The sequence below is a fragment of the Venturia canescens genome, chromosome 2 (genome assembly GCF_019457755.1).
Source record: "Venturia canescens isolate UGA chromosome 2, ASM1945775v1, whole genome shotgun sequence".
NCBI classification, from domain to species: Eukaryota; Metazoa; Arthropoda; class Insecta; order Hymenoptera; family Ichneumonidae; genus Venturia; species Venturia canescens.
The window spans coordinates 11,566,147-11,594,142 of record NC_057422.1 but is presented as its reverse complement, the minus strand read 5'-3'; the positions used below and the strand labels follow the sequence as shown (position 1 = coordinate 11,594,142).

The 27,996-nt window shown below is 41.3% G+C and overlaps 1 protein-coding gene across 2 annotated transcripts; it reads left to right on the top strand.

Annotated features, from left to right (window-relative positions):
* The first annotated feature begins 219 nt into the window (after positions 1 to 219).
* Positions 220 to 27,850, top strand: LOC122405982 (paired mesoderm homeobox protein 2B-like). Of its 2 annotated transcripts, XM_043411102.1 has the most exons (4): positions 220 to 356; positions 752 to 2,685; positions 7,480 to 7,673; positions 26,491 to 27,850. In XM_043411102.1, exons 2-4 carry the CDS (start codon positions 2,331 to 2,333, stop codon positions 26,890 to 26,892), a joined length of 951 nt encoding a protein of 316 aa, XP_043267037.1. In that variant the 5' UTR covers positions 220 to 356; positions 752 to 2,330; the 3' UTR covers positions 26,893 to 27,850. The 2 variants fall into 2 exon arrangements, with proteins under 2 accessions (XP_043267037.1, XP_043267036.1); XM_043411101.1 differs by lacking the exon at positions 220 to 356 and having other exon boundaries at positions 576 to 2,685.
* Positions 27,851 to 27,996: the final 146 nt, after the last annotated feature.

Below are 27,996 nucleotides of genomic sequence, written 5' to 3'. Positions count from 1 at the left end.
GAACTTCATTTCTTAACAGTAAAGTCGAAAGGTGATTTTCCATTCAAATACTTAGCGGAAGGTCAGCACCACCATCGGTGATGTTTATGCCCCGAACAAAGGAAGAAAACATTGTACGAAGGCGCGTGACGAGCCAATGACAGACGCAGGTGTGTGACTCGCGCGATGCGGTTGAGATGGTAGGGGCAAGTAAAGCGGCAGTAGTGCCTGAAACGGCAACACGGAGACATCGAGAAAGAGTCCAATCATTTGCATTGCGCGAGTCTCTGTTCGAACCGTAGTATATGTTGAGAGGAATATGAAGGACGAGAGGCAAAATTGTGTTCGTGTGTGCTTAGTTTGTAGAGAAAAGGGAGGTAAGTGGGCGATGGGTTTTCTCTGTAGGTACATCGGAATGAATCGTAGACGAGAGGGGATGATCGAGGCTAGTGAAAGTGTTGGTAGTAACGGTGTGATTATATCGATGCAAAAGTGAGTTGAAGAAAGAGCGCGGATGGGCGGGAACCAACACTGGTGGAAATAGTCGGCTATGGTTCTCGGGGTAGAGCGTGGGTGGTGTCGCAGTGATCCAATCATCAACGTGGAAACTCACCACCCTCAGGATATCCTCCGCGCGATTCTCCGAACAACGATAGCCACGCCTACAATTCTCTCCTTCCCCCTCGCCCTCCTCCTTCTCCCTCTCCACCCCCGACTGCTGTATGTTCACCCTTCAACCCTTATTGAATTAAGGTTATCATTTGATTTTGAGGAGAGCCACCAGTCGGTCGTCGTCTCGTGCTTTGGGCTCTTAAGCGGGGGACTATATACGGGCAAAAAACTTTTCGTATCACACGGATCTGGGGGATAATCGCAATAATTTGATATCGGCCTTTGCTCTCTCGCTTGATACGATTATAATCAAACCTGTGTATAAGCATAGCCTGGGCGGTCTTGTGCAACCGATATAAACTCTCTGCAACGTGTACCCAGTGGAACAGAGAGGGAGTTTATCGCTTATGTCTATGTGCCCGTGTCGGAGAGAGAAAGAGTCCGAGAGATCGCGGTCTCGATGTTAAGTGGTTAGGTGAAGATACACCTTTGAGGGTGGAGAGAAAACAGAGAAAGTCTTGGAGAAGGAGGAGAACGAAAGATACGAGGAAAAGGAGAGGATAGAGAAGATAAGACGCGAAGAACGTTAATATAGAGAAGAGATAACTTGTGGGAGAGAGTCGCGTGAACAAGGGACGAGGGAATTCCTGAGTCAAGTCGAGGACGTGATTTTCCAACTTATAGCCAATTTCTCGACCTTCTTTTTTCGCTCTCCGCGACATTATTATGTTTTGTTGAACTAATACGGGTTTGTGTTCGCGATGTTCATCGATACTAGTCGAACGTAATATCGTTGGAAAGAGGGAAATTTTCCTCTTCAATTCGTCGCCCTTAACGAATTGGAAATCCGTTGGATAAAGGACCCGTGGAAAGAGGAAGAAAAATCGTCGAGTCTCAAATTTCTCTCTTCGATTCAGTGCAACTCGAGCGACGTTAGAGGGCGTCTGTACGAAAATTTCGTGGAACACGTTGCCAGTGACGGAAGAGTTTTTCGATCTTTTTTTTGCAATTTAATATTATAACGGTGATTATAATAATACAATTCGAAGACAGTGTTTGCGGTGTGATTTTTTTTTAATCCCGTGAATTCCCGATCTTAAAAACATCTTGTTTTCGAATCCGCATCCAAAAAAATGAGTCTGGAAATGATACGTTAAATAATATTGTGTGAACGTCCGGTAAAAAATTGACACTCTTGACCGGATTTCGAGTTGCCGTCGCTCGCCGTAAATTCTCTACTCTCGAGTCGATTTCTAATCGATAGTCACTTCGGTGACGTGAAAAATCGAAGAGAGCCATGCTTCGAATAATCCACGAAAATGTACGCGTCAAAGTTGCAATTGCAAGTGAATTTTCAATCGAATTGTGAGTGAATCGTCATTCGTTTTTGACTCGAAGACCAGTCGATTCGAACCGGATGTACAGTGAAATCTAGCGAAATTGGTCAAAAATAAGTGAAATTGATGAAGCGAATTGAGACAAGCTGCTAAAATTTATCACAGTGAAATTGTTGAATGCGAAAAATTCTACTAACTACGGAGGAATAATCGCGGTTGAATTCGGGCAGGAATAACAGTGAAATATTAAGATCGGAAATAATTACAGTGGAATCAGAGTCGATAGAAATTTTGTAGTGAAAAAAATGAGTAATTAAATGACATTTAACGCCGTCCATGCGAATGAGCTGCCGGGATAATCGGTCGTAAATTCAATATTAAAGAGGAAAAATAAAACGGATAATGGACTATTCGTACTTGAATCAAGCTGCGGCCGCGGCAGCCGCCGGTTTCGAAGCATCGAGTTGTGCTCTCGCTGCGAGCGAGATGCAATGTGGTTATGGTGATCTTAGCTCGTGTTCGCAAATGAGCCAAGCGGCATATCGTTACACGGCAGCGAGAGCGGCCGGCTATCCCGGCAATGCTGGAACAACCGGCGGGACAAACGGTCCGTCGCTCGGTTCCCATCATCCGGCACACAGTCATGCCCACGCGCATCACGCGGCACACGCATCCCCGTGTTCTGTAATGGCCGCCAGAACTCAGGACGTTCATCGACACGCGGCATCCATCTTCCCGTCGGCCATCAATCTTCAAGGTAATGGCTGAATCGTAAAATCGTTATAATTCGCTATTTCAATTAAAATTATATCTTGTTCGAGGGCTAAGATTTTTAAATTGTTTTATCGAAATTATACAACTTAAAAATAATTAGACTCGGAAAATCTGCAAATTTTCTTGAACCCTACTGCCGAAGCGCGTTTGACTCTTCGCCAGGAAATCTTGCAGACTTATTAAGTGATTGAAAAACAGTATGAACAAAAGTTTTCTCAAAAATGTGCTTCTTAGTCTGGAGACGAAAATATATCGATGAACATCTTTGAAAAATCGTTTTTCACTAATCGATACCGGAAACTAACCGAAATAATTGTCGACTTTATTCTCCCCGAGCAGGGAAGGGAACAAAAAATGATGGACAATCGAAGTCCGATTTTCAGCAGGTTGACAGCGCAGCTTTTGATCCTCGATCGGAACGTTTTCTTCGCACAGTTTCATCTCCTCGTCAGATAAAATTTTTCAATTTTATCACTGAAATTAAGAGCGCCCTCAAACCATGAAAATATGCCTTAGCAACATTTCTGAGAAACAATAAAATCCTCTCGAGGTATCACCTTGAGAATAACCTTCAAAGGCAGCGCTCCAAACAACAATGCAGGGCCTCAGACGTCACTTGTTTTCATACATCATTAGAATCTGCTGGGAAAACCAACGATTTTTAAGTTTTTAACCAAAAACCTAACAATTTTTACCTTTTTTCACGGAAAACTAGTAATTTTTCTCTAATTTCCTGTAGGACCAAAAATTTCCACCTTTTCATTCGCGAACTCGAGTTTCATTAGAACGAACAAACGATCTGTCGACCCGAACCCTCGAATCGTTGCTATTCGGTACGCGGGACGACGCCGAAGTTTGCGAAGTTCGAGTACAACGAAATGAAGGAAAAGTTGAATGCAGGTTGAAAAACCACGAATTGTAAATTCGGCAGGGATCGAAAGTGGAGAATAAAGAATTATTAGAGAGCTTTTTATACCATTTCGTAATAACGCTGAAGTTTGCAACGTTGGAGTCCAACGAAATGATGTGAAAAAACTCCTCAACAATTCCAGTAATTCTCCAATTTCGTTCCCTGTCAAATTTGCAATTTGCAGTTTTTTTCAACCTGCACCGATACTTCGTGAAATAAACAAATTGGTGAATTACAAATATTTTTTTTCCTTCATTTCGTTGGACTCCAACGTTGCAAACTTCAGCGTCGTCATTTCGTGGGACTCCAGCCTTGCAAACTTCAGCGTCGTGTACGTTAGTCGCGGGTTTGTTTATAAAAAAATGTTGACTCCTGCGAAAGCACTGAGCACCGTCCTCGCGAGCTTGGGTTCAAATCTGTCGAAAATACACATTGCATTCCCAAGAAAAAGTTTGCCAAAACGTACGGATCAGTATCGTGTTTAATAAATGTTATTCGGTGAATTGATTTCGATTCGATGAGTCATTACTCGTAATTTATTCGAATGGAAAATTTGTCGGAGTTTGAGCGGAGACTAAACAACCATTTGACGTTCATCAAAAGTCGTTTGTTTCGGTACTTTTACGCCAAAATCTATAAGCGAAAAGAATTTCCTGCAGGCTCCGTTTGTATTCGAACTTCGATTCTTTACAACGAAAAAACCCCTGAAGAGGTTTCGATGCATGAAAAGCATGCAAAGTTCGTGGCTGGAGTAGTTTGGAAGACACCGTTGAGCTGAAAGATCGAATGAAAACGCGATTGCACATAAAATATCTCGTAAAATAACTCGACGCTCGAAACAAGAATTTCGCTGTTTGCTACTCGTCAAAAATTAGTTTGATCTTGTCATGGATATTTTGAAGGACGAGCTGTCAAAAAAGAAAGATGAAAATGAACATCCGAAACGCTCATCTCAGCTCTATTTCATAGAAAATCATGTTTTTTCACATTTTCCAAAAAAATCATGGGCAATTTTGCACGTCGGAAGAAATCAATATTTTGAGTGCAGGGATCGACGAGGATTGTCAAAAAAATTGGAAAATCCGTGCATTTGAAATGGCGGGACGAAAAATACGAAAAAAACACGCATTTATGAAAAAAAAAACACGTTTTTTTATCACCACCATTTTTGTATGGGAGTATTTTCGGAACGAGACAACTAAAAATTGAATAATTGAAAATTTGGAAAATAATTTGAAAAATTTCCATCTTCCATGCTCGAGAGAAAAATCGGAAGCAACAGTAGAATATTCGAAATTTCGAGCGATGAATTTTCCCATAAAAACGAAGTCGTCCCGATGTTTTTACGAGCTTTCTTTCCATTAAAAACAAGAGTTCGAAGGTTTGGAGGATTCGCTGCAGGAAATGGTGCGATGGTAGATACCGACGACAAGATGGCACTGAAAATCAATGGATGGTCCTCTCTCGCCCTCTCATTCATCGCTATGGTTACGTCCCTCGTTCGCGTTTACTGCGGTCAAATTCTCCGTCCTCTCTTCCCCATCACGATCTCTATCCTCTTGATTCCAAGCACCTCGAAATTTTCGCATCAATTCCACACGAATTAAGGCTTTAATTCAATATTGTCGTTGACAGAAATCAAACCACGAGACTGGAAAAATTAACCCTCGTACGAGACGGAAAAAAACAAATCGTCCAACACTCAGCAGAAAAGTCCTTACAACAAGACATTTTTTTTCTCCGCACCATACAAAATTAAACATTTTTGCCAAAATGAAATCGAATTTTCTAATGATTTAAAACGATTTGAGCTTTTCACACGGAGAGACTTTTATAGCAAAAATTACTATGTTTTTATAGTAACGTCGGACCACATCGATATTGTGATAATAATCGCTACAGAGTGTGTCAAATAATGCAAAAGTTTGGGGAACCATTGCCACAGTTGGGTGGGGTTCGAAATTTCGAATAACCGAATTGTAGAATGGTCGATATTTCGAAATTAATAAATTCGTCATGTAAGATTGGAGAAAAATAAGTAATCCGAAATTCTTATTCCCGATCGACTATTTAGCAGATTACGTCTTTAATCGAATATTTTTTCTTTGAATTCGCATTTATTCGAAAATATATATTTCGATAGTTTGCATTTCGAATGCAATTTTTACAGACCGTACGAATGTCAAAAGTTCATATTTTCGAATTCAAAATGGAGAGTAATTGTTTTACAGACAGACCAGAATATAGAGTAGCAAAAAATCGAAAGTGAATTTTTCGAGCCTATAAAACTTGGATATACGGAATAGCGATAGCTCGAAAAGGCGAAAGTCAAAATGGCGATGTTTAAAATTGGAGATCACCGGTCTGAGTAAGTGAGTGAGTGAGACACGTGTATTTGACGACGCTGAAGTTTGCAACGTTGTAGTCCAACGAAATGAACGAAAAAAACATTTGTAGTTCACCAATTTTTGACTTAACGAAGTGTCAGTGCAGATCGAAAAACTACGAATTGCGAATTCGACAGGAAATTAAATTGGAGAATTACTCGAATTATTGGAGGGATTTTTAAAATCATTTCGTTGGACTCCAACGTTGCAAACTTCAGCGTCATTGTATTTGGAGCTCCGCTGCATTTCTTTATTTTGATCGATCGACTTTCTAACGTTTCGCTATTTTGACCATTCGACTTTTTGGTGTTTCAGTATTTCAACCTCAGTAATATTTGATCTTTCGTTATTATATTTTCAAAATTGTGAATTTTCACAGTATCGCTGACTATAGTAATTTATGAATCGAAAGAGTGATAGTCGAATTTTCGAAAAATCGATATTTTAGTCATCGTCCTATGGGCGATTGTTACATTCTATTTTCGATGTAAAGGTGCTTCGAACCTTGCAGTTTCTGCTTTATTTATTTTCGGCATTCAAAGCTCTAGTCGAATCTATCCGTCTCCATATTATCATTCGAAGTTTATAAATTCGAGATTTTAGCTGTTCGAAATTTTAGTCATTCCAACATTTGATCCCCACCCCCACAGTTCATAGTAAATAACGCGCTGTACTATATCAAAAATCAACACCGAGCGAATTTTCATCAAAAACATAGTGACCAATGAAATGATTTGATGAAAATTTAGGAGATAACATAGCAGTCGTTTCTCTGTGCTATACGAAAAATTGCATAGTTTCGTATTTTCACTTTTACCGTACTCAATTTAGCTCAACAACATAGCAAAATTCATGCGCCCACCGATTATACGAGGCGTTGCGAGTATAAACATGAAAATTAACCAGTGACACATAGTAAAATTTCAAGCAATTTGTCCAGTCGAATTCACCAATTTTTAACATTTTGCCAAAGACACGAGTGACATTCGGATATCGATATGCATCGTTCGATGTAAGAATGTCGTAGACTTAAATTTTGCCTGTCGTACATAGTAAAATTTGAGAGAACTGCTTTCGGCATCAAAATTACTATGCGCATTGGTGAAATGTGATAGAACGGCGATATAGAACAGCGCTGCTTCAAAACAGCAAATTTTTCTAGCAAATTCATCCGAAATATTCGTATAAAAGTCTCTCCGTGCATACACAATTATTCATCATCGTGCGAATGATCGATTCACTCTGATCGTAAAAGCCAGACAAACGGTCATAAATATAAAAAAAAAAATGATTGACGGGAAACAAAATTTAAAGGCAAAATATCAAATTTCAGATTCGCTATGTCACTGACCCGATTGAGCAGTTTTTTCTCCTCCAGAGAACGCTCGTTTGAAACTTTGTCTCTGAACCAATGAGTAAACGATGCTGCAACACGTGTGTCAAAAGGTCATTTGTAATTTCGATTTTTACCATGTTTAAGGTGGTCTCGGATACAAAGCGTACTCGGGTCACGACGGTCTGGCGGAAAAGCGGAAACAGCGTCGAATACGAACGACTTTCACATCAGCTCAGCTGAAGGAGCTCGAACGGGCGTTTCAGGAGACTCATTATCCGGATATTTACACGAGAGAAGAAATCGCGAGAAACATTGACCTGACGGAAGCGAGGGTACAGGTAAGTCAATGACGCGAATTCGTCATTATTATTTTCGAAGATGTCAAGAGATTCGGGAGGGCGATAAACTTTCAACAAAATCGTGTGACGAAACCCGAGAAAAAAGTTCGACTCGTGAGTCGAGCTTACTCGATAAAGAGAGAAACAACGCCGAAACAAAATCTGTAAATCCCAACGACGCTGAAGTTTGCAACGTTGGAGTCCAACGAAATGAAGGAAAAAAACATTTGTAGTTGACAAATTTTTGACTTAACGAAGTATCAGTGCAGATTGAAAAACTACGAATTGCGAATTCGACAGGAAATTAAATTGGAGAATTACTTGAATTATTGGAGGGATTTTTAAAATCATTTCGTTGGACTCCAACGTTGCAAACTTCAGCGTCATTAAATCCCAGGACTTTACGTTCGCACGCTCAGTAAGTGAAACGACCAGTTCATAGTTTCCTCCTAACGTGTATTTTCTTTCAGTTTTTTCGTCGTCCTTCCTGACCAATTATTTCTGCAGATAATTCTCCTGCGTCTGGATTTAACGTTGAGACTGAGAATGTCAAAACTACGCGCTGCCGCACTCTCCCCTTTATTTATTTACACATTTCAATTGAATATTTCGCTCTGCAAGCCCACCATCGGCTAATACTTTGTTTTATTTTAGCAATGGGTTTTCCGGCGGTATAAGTACACCATCGATCAATCACTCTCATTGCATCTCTCTTTCTCCAGCCCTCTTTCTTCCTGTTTCATTGTGAGGATCCAGCAAGCTGGATTATTGCCGGATGTTGAATAAACCTCTTGGAGCATCCGCCTCTGTGGCTGCGAGTAGTGCTCTCGGAGGGCTGGAATGGAGGAAAAGATTGCGCGAAAGGAAAAGCTAGACGAGGACAGGAAAAGAGAGAACGAGGACGGGGACGTATCAGGGAAAATTCTCGATAGTCTTTACGGGCTTACGTCCAACGGTATGTTGGAACCGGGAAGGAAGTCCGAGATAATTTAATTAGCCTGAGCTCGTCGTTGCTATATCTCTCGTTCTCGCACGGACACCTGCACTCCTGATCTCTGATGGATTGTGTTGCCCAACGCTCTTGACGGATTATCGTTGGCTTCTTCCTCCCTGCTCTCTTTCTGCCTCCCTCTTAGAAACACACTGTGTTCAAAGCCAATCCAAAGAAACGTGGTATCGCTCATACTCTGCTGCCAAACGTCAAAATGACCAGACGTCAATGATCGGGAGTACGAAGGAGTGCGTTTCGTCTCTGCCTCCTTTTTCACGATCGTCTCTTCCCTCAAGAGCGCTCTCCGCAACTGTGGCATCCAAGTTCCCCTCGAATCAACTCCCATTTTGTTATAAAACACTTTTTTATCGCTCATGCTTTCGAATAACTCGTGGAGTTGAAAGTTCGTTGGTGAATCCAGGCCCTGGATAGTCGGTTTTCAACGACAATCGCTCAGAACGTGGACCTCCAATTTAATCGGCAGCCTCGTGTTCGTCGAGTAACGTACTCGCAAAACAATCAGTAAAATGGGCGAAAGGATGACCCCAAAAGTCGAAAGATTCAGCCATTTTGACGGAATCGTTTGTCGACCTCACGTCATTCCAGTCGCAGCATCGATATCCTCTTGTCAATGATTTTTTTCATAAAATTTCGGAGTTGAAGGGACTCGTATGTGCTCTTTGGTGCAAGGTGGAATATTACGAGGATATTGGGCATAAATGTCTCGTTATGCCTCGCCGGATCGAGACATCGTCGGCTGATGCTTTTTCGATCGTTCGTAACATTCTAATTCTAACAGTTTGAATGGAGAAATCCCTTCCCTCCTTACGATTAATCTTTCAAGATGTTCTCTCTCTCTCCTTTTCTTTCTCACATTGTTTCTCGATGGGAAGAGAAAAAGAGAGAGAGAGAGGGAAAGGAAGAGCTAATTTTAGCTCGATTTTATGCAAATGTCTGTCTGGACTCGAGGAGATAACTTCTCTGTTGTAATGAGATTATGCGATAGACGAGACCCGATGTCAATCTCATCTACGCACATATATAATCACATAGAATCCAGATGCGCTTCGTCTAACTGAGATTTATCAATGTGGCACCAGCGGAATAAGACCCTTCGGCAATCGAGCTGTCATCTAAAATATATAACGCACGTACGACCAATTTTCGTGTCGCGTCTGCCATTTCAATAATTAATAGTCCTCTGTGCAAAAGATTCGAGGAAAAGAAAGGATGATTCCTCATGAAAATTCCCTTGAATTACTGGAAGAACGCTCGCATAAAAAGCAGCTAGTTTTTTCTCGAGATCGAGCCGCTACAAAAATAAATAGCGAAACGAAAACTCGAATTCCAGAATGAAAATGGAGATTTTTTCGGATCGAGCGAGGGAAAGCTCTCAAGAATTTGTTGCTCGTTCACGAGGGCAATTTGAGAGGTGGAATCTTGCGTTACGTTTGAAAATCCACTAAATCAATCTCGCTTGTAACGTCTCCATACTCCTCCCTTTCGTTCTTCTCTTCGTCTCTTTTCATAGTGTTTTGTTTTATTCCAATTGCATTTTCGCAATGAACGAGACTTTTTACCATGCCGTACATTTTCGTTAGGCGCATTCGTCTCCTGGGTGACGTACGATGCACCGGAAGAATTATGGACAGGTACTTCGACCGCGGTGAGAATATGCGAATGTATATAAGTATAATGAACGAAGCGCGTTGCCCCACGCGCACATAGCGACTGACATGAAATGCAATTTTGCTACCTTATGGCTCCCCATCCCTCGGTGTATTTACCCTGCGTCTGTGTGTCCTCGTGTTTTAACACGTAACGTCGATACATCATTTCCGACGGGATCGTCGTGACGTGTGTCGAGCGAAAGTGCAACGGAGACGACTATAAATGGTTAAGAGAGAGAACGAGAGGAAACGGGAAAACATGCACAGCGACGAGAGGTTTTCATAGCAAAATACAATTAAATTCGAGAAATATGGATATCGAGTGTTCACCATTTCGTTCGCGCTTGGAAAATCATTCCGTATGCACTCCCCACGATAATTCGTTTAACGCTCATATTTATATCCTCCTACGTTTGCATCTCCATTCCTACTACCGAGAGATATAATGAACTGATATAATGCGCTCCCGATCCGGAGGATCAACCGGCTATACATTGAGTATGCACAATAATATCGTCGTTATTTTGTATCGTTGGTACGTGCTGCTTGATTCAATCTGTACCTCGATCAGTTTTTATCACGAAATAAGCAGTTTTGTTGTCAGTGTGATGGGGATGGTTGAGCTTTTTTAACCCGTATATACACGACGCTGAAGTTTGCAACGTTGGAGTCCAACGAAATGAAGGAAAAAAACATTTGTAGTTGACAAATTTTTGACTTAACGAAGTATCAGTGCAGATTGAAAAACTACGAATTGCGAATTCGACAGGAAATTAAATTGGAGAATTACTCGAATTACTGGAGGGGTTTTTTAGATAATTTCGTTGGACTCCAACGTTGCAAACTTCAGCTCATGTAGATACCACATTCGCTTTGAGGTCACTGGTGCGATTTGCACTTGGACTTTTCAAAGCTTTTTATTCCATCCATCAATGTATGGAATGAATGTTACAACGAAACTTTTTAGGGGCAACTATTGCTTGGTAATCGATTGGAAGCATTGGAAAAATTGAAAAATCAAGCTTCATTGTAGAAAAATGGCCAAACTGAAGAAAGGAATTTTGAAGTTCTAGACACTTGGCATTTTCGTGGGTGCAAATTTGCACCAGTGTGGTATCCACGGTTTAAGAGTTTCGCAGGAATACGAATAGTTGGGGGGGAAAAATTGAATTGGTACGTTACTTAGAAATGTTGATTTGAAGGCTCGGATCTCTTGATTTTGTTGGTGATTGTGAAGGTATTGGAATCTGCTATAAATATCAGGAGGTCGCGTGGTGAGCAGAAGAGAAAATTGCTTTCTTGTCGTGGAGCGAATTGATCGGTTACGCAGACTCTTGATTCCTGGCAACGAGATTTTTAATTGAGAATTATTCCGATTTCCGAATCGTCGAATTGACGAGCTGATCCTTATGCGAAAATAAATAATATTTTGAGTCACTATTCTCTTAGAGGAGAAACGAGATACTTGGATCATGAATGGCCCGCGCGAAAACGAGGATCTAAATAAAGAAATCCTGAATATTGAATTCTGAAACGATGCTCGGGCCGGAAATCGCTCAAGAGGTTTCCGGTTTTTCCATTCTTATACACACACACACGCTCGTTTCCGGGTTAATGAACTTTGGGAAACTCTCGTATGATATTCGAGATTGATTCGACTACGAATCTAAATTAAACTCGCGTTCCTACCCGCAATTTAAATGCTTCATTCAAGAATTATTCTTCTCTCGTCGTAGCGTCGATTGTACGAGCTTTTGAACCTGAAATATTTCATCGATCGTGTGTAATCACATTTTGACGTCGTTTGTTAAACGACGTTTTTGCGTTGACCATTCATCGAGTTTATTCTCATTTGGGTCCATTCAACGGTATTAGAAATAAAGTTTTGACATTTTTCAATGCTGATCTCGGCCACGATCAACGTCGTTTGATAAAAATCAGCATTTTTTGCCTATTCGAGATTTGCTCCACGCTCCTATGTCTCGTATCTTCGTATATTTACTTCCGGCCCATAATAATTATTCAGCGAGACGTTTCTATGCATTTTCTAGTAGTTTGCGGTCATATAAACCGACCATAATATCCTTTCTGTTAAGGAGTTGAAACGACCCCCTTGAATACGAAAGGAGCTCCACTGGTAAACCTCTGTCACTTTGATTTTACTACAAAAACGCCTGTTATTATTGTACCGATGCGAAGAGAAAATGATGAGATCGAATAATACTGTCGCGCTCTGCTGATTTTTTTTTCTCTGAAAACAGGAATTTCTTATTGGAAATTTTATTCAAGTTGACGAACCATTCCATTTTATTGGCCTCCATCTTCGAAAAAATCCTGTGTCCAGTGAAATTTTCTCACCGTATAAAAATGCAATGTTGCATTAACTGAAAAAAAATAAGTTTAATGAGAAATGCTTCGTCGAGACGATCGATTAATCAGAGAGTTCCTTGTAAGTATCCGAACACTTTGCATTGCGTGAAACTTGCAAGAAAGATTATTTTCACGTCTTCGATAAATTGTTTTTTAAAGAACAGCACCGGATTTGAACGAGGAATCAAAAATGCGCCAAGATTCGGCCACAAACTAGCGCAGAGCCTGGAATAAAAATGAAACAAATCTTAGTTCCAAATTGCAAAGAGAAAAATGCTTCAACGACGTATGTAGCGCAAAATTTCTATGGCCCAAGTGGACGAAAAGAAACAGAAAGAGATTACGCCAAAATTTCATAAAATCAAACGAAAAACGTTTCGTTCGAATTCTCCACATTTTTGTAGAATAAATGAGAAAAGAAAACAAATAAGTACGACGAAAGTTAAATAATACTAAAGACATTAACGAGAGGCAACGAAAAACTGTACAAAATCTGGCACAAAATGTAGACGAAAATATCCACCTCACATTCGTTCCGATAGAATCGGAGAAAAAACGTTCCGGATGCTGGTACGATCGATGTAAAAAGAGCCTCGACGCGTTCCAAGTGGAATCCCAGAGTCAGGTGAATCAATAATAAAAAAAGGAGAGCAAAGCCCCCTATATTTCTACCTCACATTCGTGAAAATCGTATGAAATTCGTACAGATAATATCAAAGAGCCTGCTCGTGAGTAGGGGACCTGAGAGAAGAGAGAGATAAAGGAATAAAAAGAAGGAGAAAGATCGCCGGAGCGTGCGGCGAGGGGGTTCGAGGACCGTCACTTCTGCAGAACCCACGAGCCAAGATAGCTCTGTACATATGGAAGAAAGAGCTGAAGAGGATGAGGAGGTTGGAGAGCGTAGATTGGCGGAGAGGAGGGCGGGATTCGAAGGGCGGAAGAGGTGCGAGGGGCGACTAAGCAAAAGAGGGACGGAGATCGAGAGAACCGAGAGAAAGCGAGTGGGAGACGAAAGTAGAGACGCCGGTAGGAAGAGACAAAAAGAAAAAGGGACGGGGGAGGAGAGAAAGGGAGAGGGGCACAGGAGGATGAGTTTTATCGAGCAGACGCCATTCCAGTAGTCCACGGAGGGAGTTGGAAACGAACGAATCACGAATGAAGATGCGAAGGAGAGCTGTTATGTGGGCGCGAGGGCGAGGAGAAAACCCCGGGAATTCTCGCGAGAGCATCTCTCTGCCGACAAAGGACCCACCCCTGTATATATCACAAGTCAATGTTGACTTCATCAATGTACATCTATAAGTAGAAAAACTTGGTTATTTTCTTGAGTTATTCCAATGAATCTTGTATTTGTCACTTTTCGACGAGACATTATTTTTAATGTTAATTATAAAAGAATTAAAATGAGACTATTCAAAGAACGGTTATTAATGTTGTTTATTCAACGAGAACAGCTTGATTTCTTTTTATGAATTCAATTTTACCTCACTTTCACCTAACGAATATATCCGTAAATGCCAAAAACAAGTATGCTCAGTTTGGATGGCCACATTGCAAAGAATTTTGTAGAAATTGTTCTCCGAGCAGCAGGAGATATCGATCGATTTTCCTTGATCTCAAAATTTCAGCACTTCGATACAACGAGCCCTTCCTGTCGATTTTGTACCGATGCATTTTTTATCTTCGTTCGTTTTATTCTTCTATTTTATCAATGTAATTTCATTGAAATATTTTATTAACAACTGTGATGATATAATATTATTTTTGGTTATTCTTTATGAAATATAACGATACAATGGAATTGGAGAAATTCTCGTTTCGGTACGAGGCTCCGAGGAGAATTTGCACTTGTTCAGTTGTCCGTGTATTTGTTCGCTCTCAATGAGAATCAATAAACCAACAGGAACACAGCTCAGGTGCTCCGGGACAAACGGCAAGATGTTGGCATTCCCTTCAAATATACTCGGTACGTTTTTCCACTTTTTGTGGAACCAAATATTTGAGGAGGAACATCAGCTTGAGAAAAATGGTGATAGCTTAATGAAACTTTTAGAATACATTTTTGGATATATTTTCTATAGCCTCTCCAATTTTTCATCCATTTCATTCAGCCATTTTTTAGTAAATCATTTACAAACTTCGAATATTTAAGGAGTTTCGGTACAGAAGTCTAAATATTAAGAAATTGATCAAATTTGGTGATAATGTTCTTCAACATCAAGTGCGAAAACACAAATTTTTTCAAAATCTTCTTCTACCTAGTTATCGAGTAATTACGCATTAAAGCTGATTTCTTATGCCCGGAATGTATACCTTTATATATGGAAACGCTATGCTTATACACGTGAACTTTAGTGATCAATTACTCGATAACTGTGTAGAAGAAAAATCTTAAAAAATTTGTATAGTCAAATTTGGCATTAAAGGATTTGTTCACTAAATTTTATAAAATTCTGAACTTTTTGAAATTTTTTATGTTTTTAGCACGGTTTAGCATGGCAACGTTGTATCGCTTGTACCGAAACTCCTTAACACCTACGCATAGGAAATAACTCCACATACCCCATCTTTTCACACTCAAAAACAAATAAAAAATGGTGATAGTTTAGAAAAAAAGTATTATTCCACAGTTTGAACTCTAAAGAAAATGTGTGCAAAATTTGAGGTCGTTTGATTCTGCCATTTTTAAATTATATATCACACAAATTCCATCCAAAAATGACGTATTTTTGGGGGTTAATCCCGTATAAATAAAGCAAACGGGGTTTACATAACCTAGATAATTTAGATAAAAACAATGAAATTCGTATTTACATAACCTCACTTTACGTGAAGCTGATGTTCCTCCTTAAAAAAAAACTCTTGAACGAGGCGGGATGCTTACGATCATCGGTAGGGTTTTACGGTTGGGGAAAAAAATGTGAAAAAATTGTTGAAAAACTGTCTAACCACGGTGCACAGTATCGGAATTGCGATGCCAAAAAATTCAGTAATTCGTTGACATCGTATTTTCGTTCGTTTTCGAACGTTGTACGAAGAATTCTCGGAATTCAATGAATCTGCGAAGTTACATTTTCGCACCGTGCGAATAGTGGATGAAAATATAAATTTTGTCCTCGTAAGAGGTGCGGTGATGGGGAGAAAATAATTGGTACGTAAAAAACGAAAATTTGAAGCAACGACCATTGTTAAAACGAGGATTTGCATATTCAATGGAAATCCAGATTCCGCAGCGTCGTCGCAGACATTACTTCGATTATGCAGACTGAACTCATCGCTGTGTGGGTCGTTGGATTGGAACGCGTTAATGGAATTGTAATTCAGGAAGGAAAATGACGAGATTATATGCGTTCGTGTAGGCACATACAGGGTGTCCCGGCGGGACGGTTATCCTTGGAAACTGAAGTTGAGCCAGCAATTCTTAGTTCGAAACTCCCGGCGCATCATTTATTAAAGTTAACGAAAGCCCGCACTTCGAGCGCGCAAGCCGTCACGACGGCCAGAGACTCTTTTGCGGAGCACCAAATTTCCTGAACAAAGTTGTGACTCGTAATTTTTCAATCTTACGTAAATCTCTTGAATTTTTGTTCATCTCCCTCTCCCCGATCTCGTGACCCGGTTTCCGGAAGAGATTGAGAAAAATATAAATTTACACGTGGCTCTCCAAAACGACAAGTTTTCCGAGCTCTTCTCTGGGTCGAATTACTAATTGCAGAAAATTCCAGTACGCACGATCCTGCTTCGATCTTTCCGGCTTTTTCAAATGCGATAACCAGTTAGTTATTGGGATTCGAGATAATAATCGAGTGTCAGACGATGGCGCAGACCGAACGGGTTCGAATTTCGTCTCGAGCGTCGGTTTAGCGGAAAAATGTCAACGTTTGGACACCCGGTACGTTATCGCACATTTAATCTCTCACGACGCGGACGAACACGCTCAAGTTTCTACACGGATACAGCGAGTCAGAAAATTCGATTGGTTGTCCATGTGCCACCGGGGACGTGTGCCTCTTGCCACGCGTCAATGGGAATTTGATGGCAACTGCAAAATGCACCAGCGTCTCTCTCTCTCTCTCTCTCTCTCTCTCTCTCTCTCTCTCTCTTTCCGACATACACGTAATGACGGTATTGGACGTCTGGTAGGGCAGAACCCTGCCAACAGCAGGGCGCAGGGGGTCAAGGGTTCGTGACCACTGATCGGATGCTTTATTACATTCGTATTGGATAAGTTACAGACCTGAGTGGTGTTCCACTGCACGTGAACAGCCCTTACATGCATTGTATCCAATTAAGGAAGAGCGTGCTCCTCGGCTCTCTCGAACCCTCCAGTATACGCACTTGACGCCAAAAATCTCCATGAAATATTAATCACGATGCAAACAAAACGATTAACGGGTGACAGGATTGTAATGTATGAAAAATGGAAATAGGGGAGGCTTCGGTAGAATAAAAACCAAATTCGATGTCGGAAGAAACGCTTGAATCAGTCGAGAAAAGGGAAATAATGGAATTCTTTCAATATTACTTTCTATGTTTTTTTAAATTTTCATTTTTTTTTCTTTTCTCGAATAACGTTTTCGAGAATTTTGGAAAAAAATCCTTTTTTTAACTTTTCTGGAATGAGCCATGCGTATTCGAGGGAGGACTCTTGAAGAAAGGAATGATCAGAGGCAAGCGGTAAAATAAGGAAATGTTAGAAATTAGATACAAGGAAAGAAAAACGGTTGTTGAATACTGGTGTGCAACACAGACTTTATGAAATAATATGTAAATAAGGGGGAGATAATTATGCGAAAGTCGGAAAAGGCATACAGGGAAGAAATACTACCACTATAAGAATAATGAAAAAAGATTTCCGCAATTCTTAAGGAGGGTGGCTACCGAGGATACAATGTTGCCATGCTAAACCATGTTAAATACATTAAAAATTTCAAAATGATAAGAATTTAATAAAATTTGGTGAACATATTCTTTAGGGCCAAATTTGGCAATACAAATTTTTTAAGATTTTTCTTCTGTACAGTTAACGAGTAATTGATCACTAAAGTTCAAGTGTATAAGCATAGCGTTTCCATATATATAGGTATACATTTCGGACATAAGAAATCTGCTTTAATGCGTAATTACTCGATAACTAAGCAGAAGAAAATTTTGAAAAAAATGGTGTCTTCGCACTTGACGTTGAAGAACATTATCACCAAATTTGATCAATTTCTTATCATTTTGACGAGTGTAGCCACCCTCCTTAAGGAAGTTGAGGCCGTGCAGTCATTTTTTTTACGCAAAAGTTATAACCTGTAACTTTCAAAAGTTAGGCCAGTTTACAGTTTGGCAATGTTGCGTACACTTTGAAGAAGAGTTGGGAAAGGAAAGACGAAAAACTGGTGAAAGCTCAGTCGTAAACACGGACGGTGACGATCCGAGCCTTAAAAAACTGCACGGGAAACAGATTATTATTAATATAATCTCAGCAAATCTTCTAATAAATCTGGAAAAAAATTGACATTATTCAGCAAGCCTTGCTCATGTTGCGCCCAAAAAATTACATATTTTTAGCATCATTTTTAACGGAGATGTCACTGAATGTGTCTTGACTTCCATAAGATTACATGTTATTTGGCCCAAATTGGATTTTCTCAGCGACGACGCTCCTAAACTGTCTGAAAATTTAACTGTTTTTTTTTTTACATTTCACTTTATAAGATGCAATCGGTTTAAAAGCGATGACATCATTTTCATTCTTAACTTCCTTAAAGTGCCTCGTTTTGTCGCGGTCTCCCCGCGTGAGGCCCAGCGCTGCTCTCGAAAAATGGATTCTACGTTGTAACAGCGATCGATTCTCATGGGCGTTTTGACGTAAAGTACGAAGTTGAAAAGCCATCATGTTTTGATCCCCTCCATCGAGTACCGTAGTTGCCTTTTTTTCTTTAAGCTGTTGCAGTTTGTAAGATGAGGAAAAAAAGCAACTCGGTCAATTTGCTATTCGTGTTAGCGAGTGGATGTGCCGCGGCGAGTGAAAAGAGATACAGGCATTAAACTGCAGCAGCATCGGTTATCCGGAGCAGCCTGTACGAGCGAAAATCAACGGTGAATTCCCGTTGTTTTTCTCCACGTTTTTTTCATTCCCTGGAGGGCTGAATTCCCTCGGATAGGGCGAAGGCTCGGGGGCGGGATGCTTCGCGCGACGTTCGCAACGCAAAAGAGCGGAAAAAACTAAAATGAAGTGGGGTACGGTGCTGGCAGGATGCGTACGCCGTGAGGAAGAGCGAATTCCGAGGGATGAAAAAAGGAGAATTGCGGGAGGGACGATGAGAAAAGTACACGGGAGAAGAATCCAGAGATGTGTGAATGAGGGAAGCAAAAGAAAGAGAGAAAAATGAGATTCAGAGAGTGAGAGAGAGAGAGAAAAAGAAGGAGAAAAAAAGGGCACGAGAAACGAGCGAAGAGGCAAAAACAAAAAGCTCGAAAGAAAGAACGAACGGAGGGTGAGAAAGGTAGAGAAAAAAGGGGCTGAAGAAAAAGGAAAAACAACGAGAGAGCATAAAATCAGCCCTTTCCAGCGACCATTGCCAAGTCGGAGTGCGTGAGAGCAAGAGAGAGATCGCGACAAAAAGCGACGCCAGCGCGCGTAGCGAACGTTCCGGTAATATCCGGTGCGCTTCATACAAGAACTAGAGAACAAGGGCGCGGCTTCGCCGTGTGTTTCTCGCGGAGGGATACAAAATACGAAATGGGAAAAACATTCGGTTGCTCTTCTGACTGCTCTGCTTTTGGCGTGCCGCTTTAGTCGGGCCTGCCAAGAGAAAGAGACGGCGGAAGAGAGAACGAGGGTGAAAAAGGGAGAGGCGAAAAAAGAGAGGAAAAAGACAAGCAGGCAGGACGGCCTGATACACAAGGGTCCCATGCGAGTCAGCCAGTCTTCCCTGGTAATTGCGCCAGCTCCATGTACATCCACTTACAGTGATTAAAAACTGTCCCACCAAACACCAGCTCGTCTCCGTCCCTCCCCACTCCTCGACTTTACTATTTCCTGGCTCCTCGATATCCTGTTTTGCCTTCTAACGACACTTTCTTATCTTGCCATTAGATGACAACATCCGCAGACCCTATTTGTGGCTGATGAGTTTATTCATAGGAATCATTCTGAAGCCTCGGTCGTTGGAATGCGAAATGATTTTTGTTTTTTAATATCGATTAGAAAATCGCTTTTCCCGATACTCGATGCAGCGACAGTTTTGTATAAAATTCATTCTGAAATTGATTCTGCTTCAATTTTAAGATATCTGAATGTGGACTTGTCAATGATATTATGACACTTCGAAATACGACGAAAAAATCAAAGCTGACGGAGGAAAAATTATATTCGGGCGAACATTCCACAACGAAAAATGCTCACGCATTTTTTCGGGTTTCAGAAAACATCGGGACGTGTGTTCCAATCGTATTATTTTTTTAGTATTTTTAAACTCAATGTTGGAGCGAGTTTTTAAACGTTAATCACGACTTTTTATTAGCGGAGTATAAATCGGGTGTTTAAAAGTTTTAAAAAAAGATCCTGTCGAACGACACACTAAATATTATCTTCGTTTTAGGAATTTTTATTCGAGTTCACGAATCTAGAGAAAAAAAGTCGCGAAATGTTGAAAAGTAATCCGAGTTTTTTCCAACCGCGTACTAATTCACACGAATGGGGGCTGTCTCGTCGAAAACTCTCGTAGCCTTGAGATTTTTTAGGTTTTCCGTTCAGCATGAAATGGCGAGAAGATGAAATTAAAATGAGCTCGCAAGATCACGAAGATTCAAGGATTTCGGTAGACGAAGATAGTTTTGATGGGTGGAAAATGATAGAATCGTGATTTCTTGGAGCGCAGATCTTTTATTAGCAGTGGATAAAATATTGCAGTCGGTGTGTCCTCCTAGTTGGACAAACAAGAAAGTGTAACGACGGGACACCCCGAAAATTTATCTTCCTAATTGAATTGTGCTGCTCGAGAGTCCGATTGTCGTTGCAAACTCACCCTTGGATAAACCTATCTCCGTCCTTGGTCGTCTCCATCCTTTTAATTAGCTCTCTCTCGGAACAACTTAGCCAGATCAACTTCCCTCCGCTGGTCCAGTACCAATGCAGCAGGCACCCTCAACAAAAGTTTCACTGCTCTCTTTCATGCACGACACTTGGCATCCACTTATCGTTATCGAAATTTCCTCTTGGGCAATCTTCCCAAGCATTACTTTAACCGTCATTCGTAAGACAAGTTTTCAAACTTTCAACCTAAACTTGTTTACGAAATAACGAAATTATCCTTGTTTGTTGGCCCGATTAATTTCCACAATTTTTCATTCACCATTTTTGAGTTCCTGCAGATGATTTTTCCGAACGTTATCGTTCTGCACACTTTTCATGCATGCTGATTTGCCATTGCCACTGTAATTCGAATTCCGGCTGTCAACGCTCCGAGCACCAAGCAAAAATTTGGTTTTCGAATCTCCCGCTAACTATGACGAACTGTTAAAATCTTGGTAAAATCTTCCAACAGAAATAATGATTTCTGGTTGAATCGTTCGAATCTCGAGAGTGATTGAACGCACGTACACGAGAGACGATAGTTTGGAGAAAAAATCACGGATTCAGGATTGCAGTGTGTACACGGCGGGTCGCCCGAGGCTCCAAAACATCGTCAGTTGTGGAGGAAAGAATCCCTTTCTCGTACAAAACGAGTCGGGCGAAGTGCTCCCCGTGCATACCAATGGAGGAAAGTGAGCAAAAACGAATGTCCATGAAAAGCTTTTCCACGATACACACCAGTTTTGTATAGGTGGAGGAAAAAGAGAAGGAAATAGTGGGAAGGAGGAAAGTGCGTCGAACTAGAAGTGTGGTATTCACTCGGCACAATGCACGGGGTCACAGATGTTGTGGCGTTTGCTTTGTTTGTCTCTTCTTTCGATGTTCATGCCTCTGGATCTGTATGCCCTTATTTCTTAATGCCACAGTACTTCCAAACGTCCCTAAACTATGTGGGCATGTGTTTTCCACTGTTGCGACTGCGAGGGAGTTTTTGCGGTGCAATAAAGTTGGTTACATCGTCCCTACCACATGTGAATGAAATAGACATGCACGTCTACGAAGAGCCGCGTATGTGCAGAGTGAAAATGTCGCGGGAATTAAGCTCATGGGTAGTTAAAGTAAAACGAATCTCTTTTGTTATTTTTTAATAATATTCTCTTTTGTTATGATATTCTTGAGTTCTATGGAAGCTTTGAGCAACCTTCTACTCTGCTACGAGGCTACAGTTTCTCGTCAACGCTTCGACGACTCTCATTCCAATTAATAACGCGTCCATTTCCAGAACGCTTAATCTACAAGCTTCTGGTACAGTTGGCTCACTGACGAGTTATTCACAGCAATCCAAAAATCATAAACGACGACGAAGTGGACGAGACAACCGAGCGGAAGCAAACGTGGGCAACGAGGAGAAAAAACCTAAAAGAATCTAACAATCTAAAAAAAATAGTTTGGAACGTTGCACGTGCATCGGTTGATGCTTTTTTGTCTGCAAGGTTTTTACATCTCTAATAATCGTAATTCCAATTCGAATTCGTGTCTATCGTACAGCATTTTTGATGGACGATTTCTTATTTTGGTCCTCACTTTTCATAGTTCGAGAAAGAAACGTAAATCTTGATGCACTGAGATATTCAGCTCTCTGCGTTTTTGTCTCGAACTTGTCTCGAATTGGTTTTAGCTCGATTTTTTGTCTGCTACGAAACGTGCTGTTGCAACTCGGTTTCAGGGAGACGAACGAATAGACGTGACAAAATAATGAGCGTGTCTAATGTGGATACGAGTGTCCAAAAATAAAGGAGATTAGGGGCAAAGGAGGAAGTTATTTTGAGGTAGAAACACGCTTTGGCAAGTGGTTTGGGATGATTTTCGCGGATGGTGAATAAATGAAGGGAAACTAGGTAATTTGTGCTTGTTTTTCCGTGATTACTCGCAGAGTCACTCGCAGCATAAAAAGGACGCGAGAGCATCGCGGAACAATCGTACGCTCAAATTGATTGACGTTTGGCAAGTTTTTTTTACACTCTGCCAGTTATCCCGGGTCCGTTTACGGAATAGAGTCAGCTTTGTCGTGTGTCAGGTCAAAGAGTAAGAAGGGAAAGAGAGGGAGCTTATATAGAGCGTCGATTAAATATTTATCCGGCGGCGAAGGGGACATCTGTCACGGAGGACAGGCAATGCGGTGGTGCTGCACAAAACACGCAAAATCCCCTTCTTTCTTTATCTTCAACCTCCTTGTTACATTTTACTTCATCCGAGTGTATTTGTTCAACATTAACGCCTGGAATTGGCGCACCCCATCAAATTCCTGGCTTTAGAAGATCAACTTTTTTCAAGCTGTAAGCAAGTCTCCTCCTCCCTTGTCCTCGTTCATTCTTTCGTGCTACTGTTCCATTTCTCTCTCTCCCTCTTCCGTCCGGATAATTCACGAACGCGTGTCCTGCGTTCCCCCTGCTTGGTGTGCAAACACCAGCACATGTTCCACCCCAAAAATGTCGTGGAGGTTTGGTAGCGAGCCAAGTGTGATGGTGAATATTAGGCTCGTTATTGGACCAGTGTATAACCGTGAATAACAAGTGTGCACGAATCGTTAAAAGGATCTACCGAGACACGAATTAAAACTTCCAATGGTCCGATTGGATGGCACATGTTTCTTGCTCGCGCGAGGGGATTTCATTTTTTAGGATTATCGACGTCTGTGCTGTCACTGGCTCTATCTGACGTCCATTTCTATAGAAATTCTCGCATATTTCGCAATTTTCTATAGAATTTTTTTTAAGAGTGACACTTGAAAGCTCTCTGATTCATTTTATTGGAACTTGAGAACAATTTTTAAAAAATCGGACACAACGAGCAAGAGTTTATCCATTTTCAAATAGAGAATTGAGGACGATGTTCGTTGTAAAATAGAACAAATCCAAGGGCGAAGAGTACTCGGCTTGGAAATAAATTTTGACCTGTCTGGGGTCAGGTTGAAGGAAAATTCATCGACCGAGTTTGCTTGGATTTGAAAAATTATCTATGACAAACGCGGGAAACCCTGGTTGAGCAACCATGAAAAAAGTAACCAGAATTCGTGCCGGTTGTCACCCCGCAGTGGATTTAGTGAGCTTATATAAAAATCCAATAGCCGTGTGTTTGCTGTCCGGAAAGGGCAATCAAGTTCGTCATGGTGTTCCGCGTCACCTCTTCCGTTGGGGCATCATCCCTATTCTCTGTTTTTTTGTGTACGTACTAGTTTTACACTCGCCTATGTACGCAAACACGTTTTATGTACTAGTTGCCTCTAACTCTCTGCGAATATCTGTATTCATGTATGCACGTAGCAACGGTCAAAAGAAATAAACTCTTCGCACATGCAACGGGTGAATCTACGGTTTTAAAGCATTCTATGCACAGATCTCTCTGCGACAGATGGCCAACTGTGTGAAATTTAATCTGAAAATGAATTCGAAATGAATTATTAAGCTTTTTCGTCATTTCGAATTTATTCGTCATTCGAATTGATGGATGGTAGATTTCTGTCGAGCGAACCGACGAAACGGTCGTAGATGGAGCAAAAGTGCTCAGGACCATTCTTCCAGAGGACACAATTTTGTCTACAAAAAAGTTCCTGGCCGTTTTTCTACGTCGTTAGTAATTTAGTCCTGAAAGTGGATCGAAGACAGGAAGTTTTTTACAAATTTGTAATAAAAATTTGTTGTATAGTTCGTACTGAAAAAAAAACGTTTGTTGGACCAAAGAATCGTGGCGAACGAATTGAAATTTGTTGATTTAACAAACATCTCGTTGAATCAATCACGCTTTTGTCGCGGTGGGCTACGTTCATTGGAGCCAGCAAATTCAGCGACTGAATAAACCAAATTTCAGTGGGGCTATCGAGGCTCATTTCGTTCACGACGAATCGCCGATACAACTAAAATTTCAACGAATCCATACATTTGTCTTTACAGTGCATGATGGAAAAACGGTATTGAATTTTTTTAAGTAGAAGCCTGACCCGGCTGAAGTTTTCTGCTTCTATTTCCACTCGACTTTCCAACACGATGCAGCAGAAAAGTAAAAGGCCACACGAAGAGACCGATTCTCTCGCAAGTTGAAATGAAACTATTTCAGGCGAAGAGGCGGATCCGACGAAATTTTATTCGCAATTCATTTGATTCAGCTCCCTCAGTTTCTCAGGGCTGAGCATACACATAAAGTTATATAGAATCGTGGAAATTGAAAACCGTTGAAAAGTCAGCTTTCGAACGACCCAAATGCAGCGCCCGCCCAAAGCACACAACGCCCTCTGACGTTGAAAACTCTGCACTCTATCAACATCCCGCTTTCTTTTTATCCTTCCATTTATCCCTGTTCCTCTCGCCATGCATCGTGCGGACAAACGCGCCCGAGCAAATAAATCCGCTACTTTAACATGCAGGTCACCGTCGCTCTCGTTTGTTTTATTCGTTAAATATTTCATTTGCCCCAAACTAGAGCCAATTACGTTGCAATGCTTGGGCGTTCGGCACGGTTCGTTCGTTCCTCATTCCTCCCATCGCGTTCGTACACACACTGAGGAGGGGGCGGGCCGGGGCGAAGCGAGGAGAGAAACATCCCACATTTTCCGTGCACGCTTTTGCAACGACGAGAGAAAACGGTTTTAGCTCCGGTTAAACACGCGTATGTGCAGCCTTCTCGTGCGGCCACTGCCGAGATTACTCCCGGAATGAACGATGGACCGATATAAATCGACTGATTGACGAGGGACGAGGGATGATAAAACAAAAATTGGTACACGTAACGAATAAACTTGATTCGAATCGTCGATGAAGCTGCCCAACGCACGCGTGCACGTGCTACCGAAGCGGGTTTATGTGTACTTTTATGTAGTTGCTTCACAGATTGAAAGATTGCATTGATGAAAGCTCAGAATTGATGCTTCTCTCTATTATCCCGGATAATTACCGAGTGCATTTGGCAACTTTGGGCTACTCCGAGCAGCTACGAGAGTAGGCAAAGTGAAAGAAAATTTGTTGACGCTGTACTTTTTGGAATTTTGATATTCGATCAAGTTTTATTGGTGCTGAGAATCCACCTTGAGGACGTTGCCACAACTGGCATGCAACGTGGCAAAAGAGCTCTTTGAAACCAACCCTGTGAACGGCTCCGGGCCGATTTGTTGCAGGATTCTTGCAACTCGGAATTTCTAGATTTTTCGAGACTTTGCAATGTTGCCTCGAAGAGTCCCGCGGCGCAAAAATCTTTACTTCGCGAAAGCTCGTTCTCCAGGAAGCCAAGTGTCACTCTTTTGATCCCAGATTAAGAGTTCCTAAAAAATAGCAGCAAAAACTAAGCAAACTGAGCTTTTGACGGATGCTTGCCCTCGTTTTGGATGGATTTGAAAAATTTATTTGAATCTTCGTTTGAATGAGGACTCCACCAAAAAGGGATGAATTTGTGAGCCAACTGAATTGAAAACCTAACTAAAGGAAACAGTGCTGCTGTTCGAGATTGTCGATGCTGCCAACACCGAAATAACCTCTTCAGGTGGCAGTGTCGTCCTCCGTAGTAGAAATCGTAGTAGAAAAAAATGCCGATTTTCCTCGGCACTTTGTCGGAATGAGCGGCGTGCAAGCTCGCGTTTTTACCGACTAATTAAACTGCTTATCCGCTGGCATTTGGGAGGTTAAAATGAAGTGAAAGGTTTCTCAAACTCTCTTCTGTTTAATCTCATTTTAGGTATGGTTCCAAAACAGAAGGGCAAAGTTTCGTAAGCAGGAACGTCTTGCCCAGCAAAAATCGAGTGGTCAACAGAGCGCCGGCAGCGCTGGGATGGGGGTGGAAAGCGGCGCTTCGAGTCCGGTCTCCGCGAACGTAAAGGCCGAGGGTCGATCACCGAGAAGTCCTGCGACACCGAACGGCGCCTCGAGCAATCATCCCTCCAACTCCGAGGTCAAACCAATGACGAATCCTAATCTTTTGAACGTGAAGCTCAGCGGGGACGGGCACAACGATGCAAACTCCCCAAACGGGAGGGGAAGCGTCGGCGGTTGGGGCTCCTGTAGCCCCCGACCATTCGCGACAACTTTGCCACCTTATCTGCTCGATCCGTTGCCCTTGAAGACCGCAAATTTGTACTAATCTACGAGAGTGAGAAAAAACTGTTGGTTCTATTCTTTTTTTTCGAGATTGTATAGAAAAACGCTCTCTTTTTTTCTCGCCCTCAATCGATGAAAGCGTTTTAGGAATTTCGGGATAAAAAACATGCACTCGATTCCACGATCGATTGATTGCGAAACTCCAAAGTTTAACAGCTCGTCGATCCTGTACATAAAAAAAAAACAAATACTCGAGCAGAATTGTCTGGCTCGTTTGAGAAATTGGGCAACTGATTGAGGAACATTGGAAACTGAAATGTCAAAATTCCAACAAAAAATAGCTTGCAACCAATTGAGTAATTAATTTTCTTCAATCCTTGAACAAACTTTGTCACTCGGTCAGTCGAATTTCATCGTTCAAAAATCTTCATTTCAATCGCATCTGAATTCTTTTTTCTTTCTCTGATTGAACGACGAATATTGTTTGAGTTCTCAATCACGAGCGCAACCTCCGTCCGTCGCAAGTTTTTCCGGTGAAAAGACTCGAAGAAAAGAGAAATTAACGAAAGGACGTAAGCGTCCAGTGCTCCGAAGCAGTTCCGCATGTTTTCGAAACAAAACATTTTTCCTCCTCGTTTCTCGCCATTCATAAATTCCAACATTGAGCGAACTCGGAGGCTGACGAGACGAATGAAGGACACGAGCAGGAACTGTCGAATTATAGGATAAAATGTATAGTGAAACCGTATTTTAGTGGTTCGAGAAAGTGAAACAGCGTCAACGAAGACGCGGAATTCCCGCCCTCTCCCCTTCTCCCTCACATTTCCCTCGCACTAATTCGTACATGTGTCATATTAAAATGACGGAAAAAAAAGAATTCAATTCTTCTACCAATTAATATATCATTATGTGTGACTGGAAAAAGAAAAAACTTGTACAGTTGTTGCTATGAAATATATGAAATCAGTGTTTTACACAATAATAGTAATTACCTCGACGCCATGCACAACCAAAACGGATTTATTCCTTTCCGAATGATTTCTCTTTCTGAAGTTCGCGCGACGAAATTTCCCTCTCTGTTTCGACAGTTCGATTTTGATCGAATGTTGAAGCCGTGAAATTGAGGGTCGGAGAAACTGGGAATAAA

Excerpts from the sequence above, each read along its gene's own strand:
- LOC122405982 (XM_043411102.1), top strand. The coding sequence starts at position 2,331 with ATGGACTATTCGTACTTGAATCAAGCTGCGGCCGCGGCAGCCGCCGGT. Across the intron at positions 2,686-7,479 it reads GTCGGCCATCAATCTTCAAG|GTGGTCTCGGATACAAAGCG; the intron begins GTAATGGCTGAA and ends ACCATGTTTAAG. Across the intron at positions 7,674-26,490 it reads TGACGGAAGCGAGGGTACAG|GTATGGTTCCAAAACAGAAG; the intron begins GTAAGTCAATGA and ends ATCTCATTTTAG.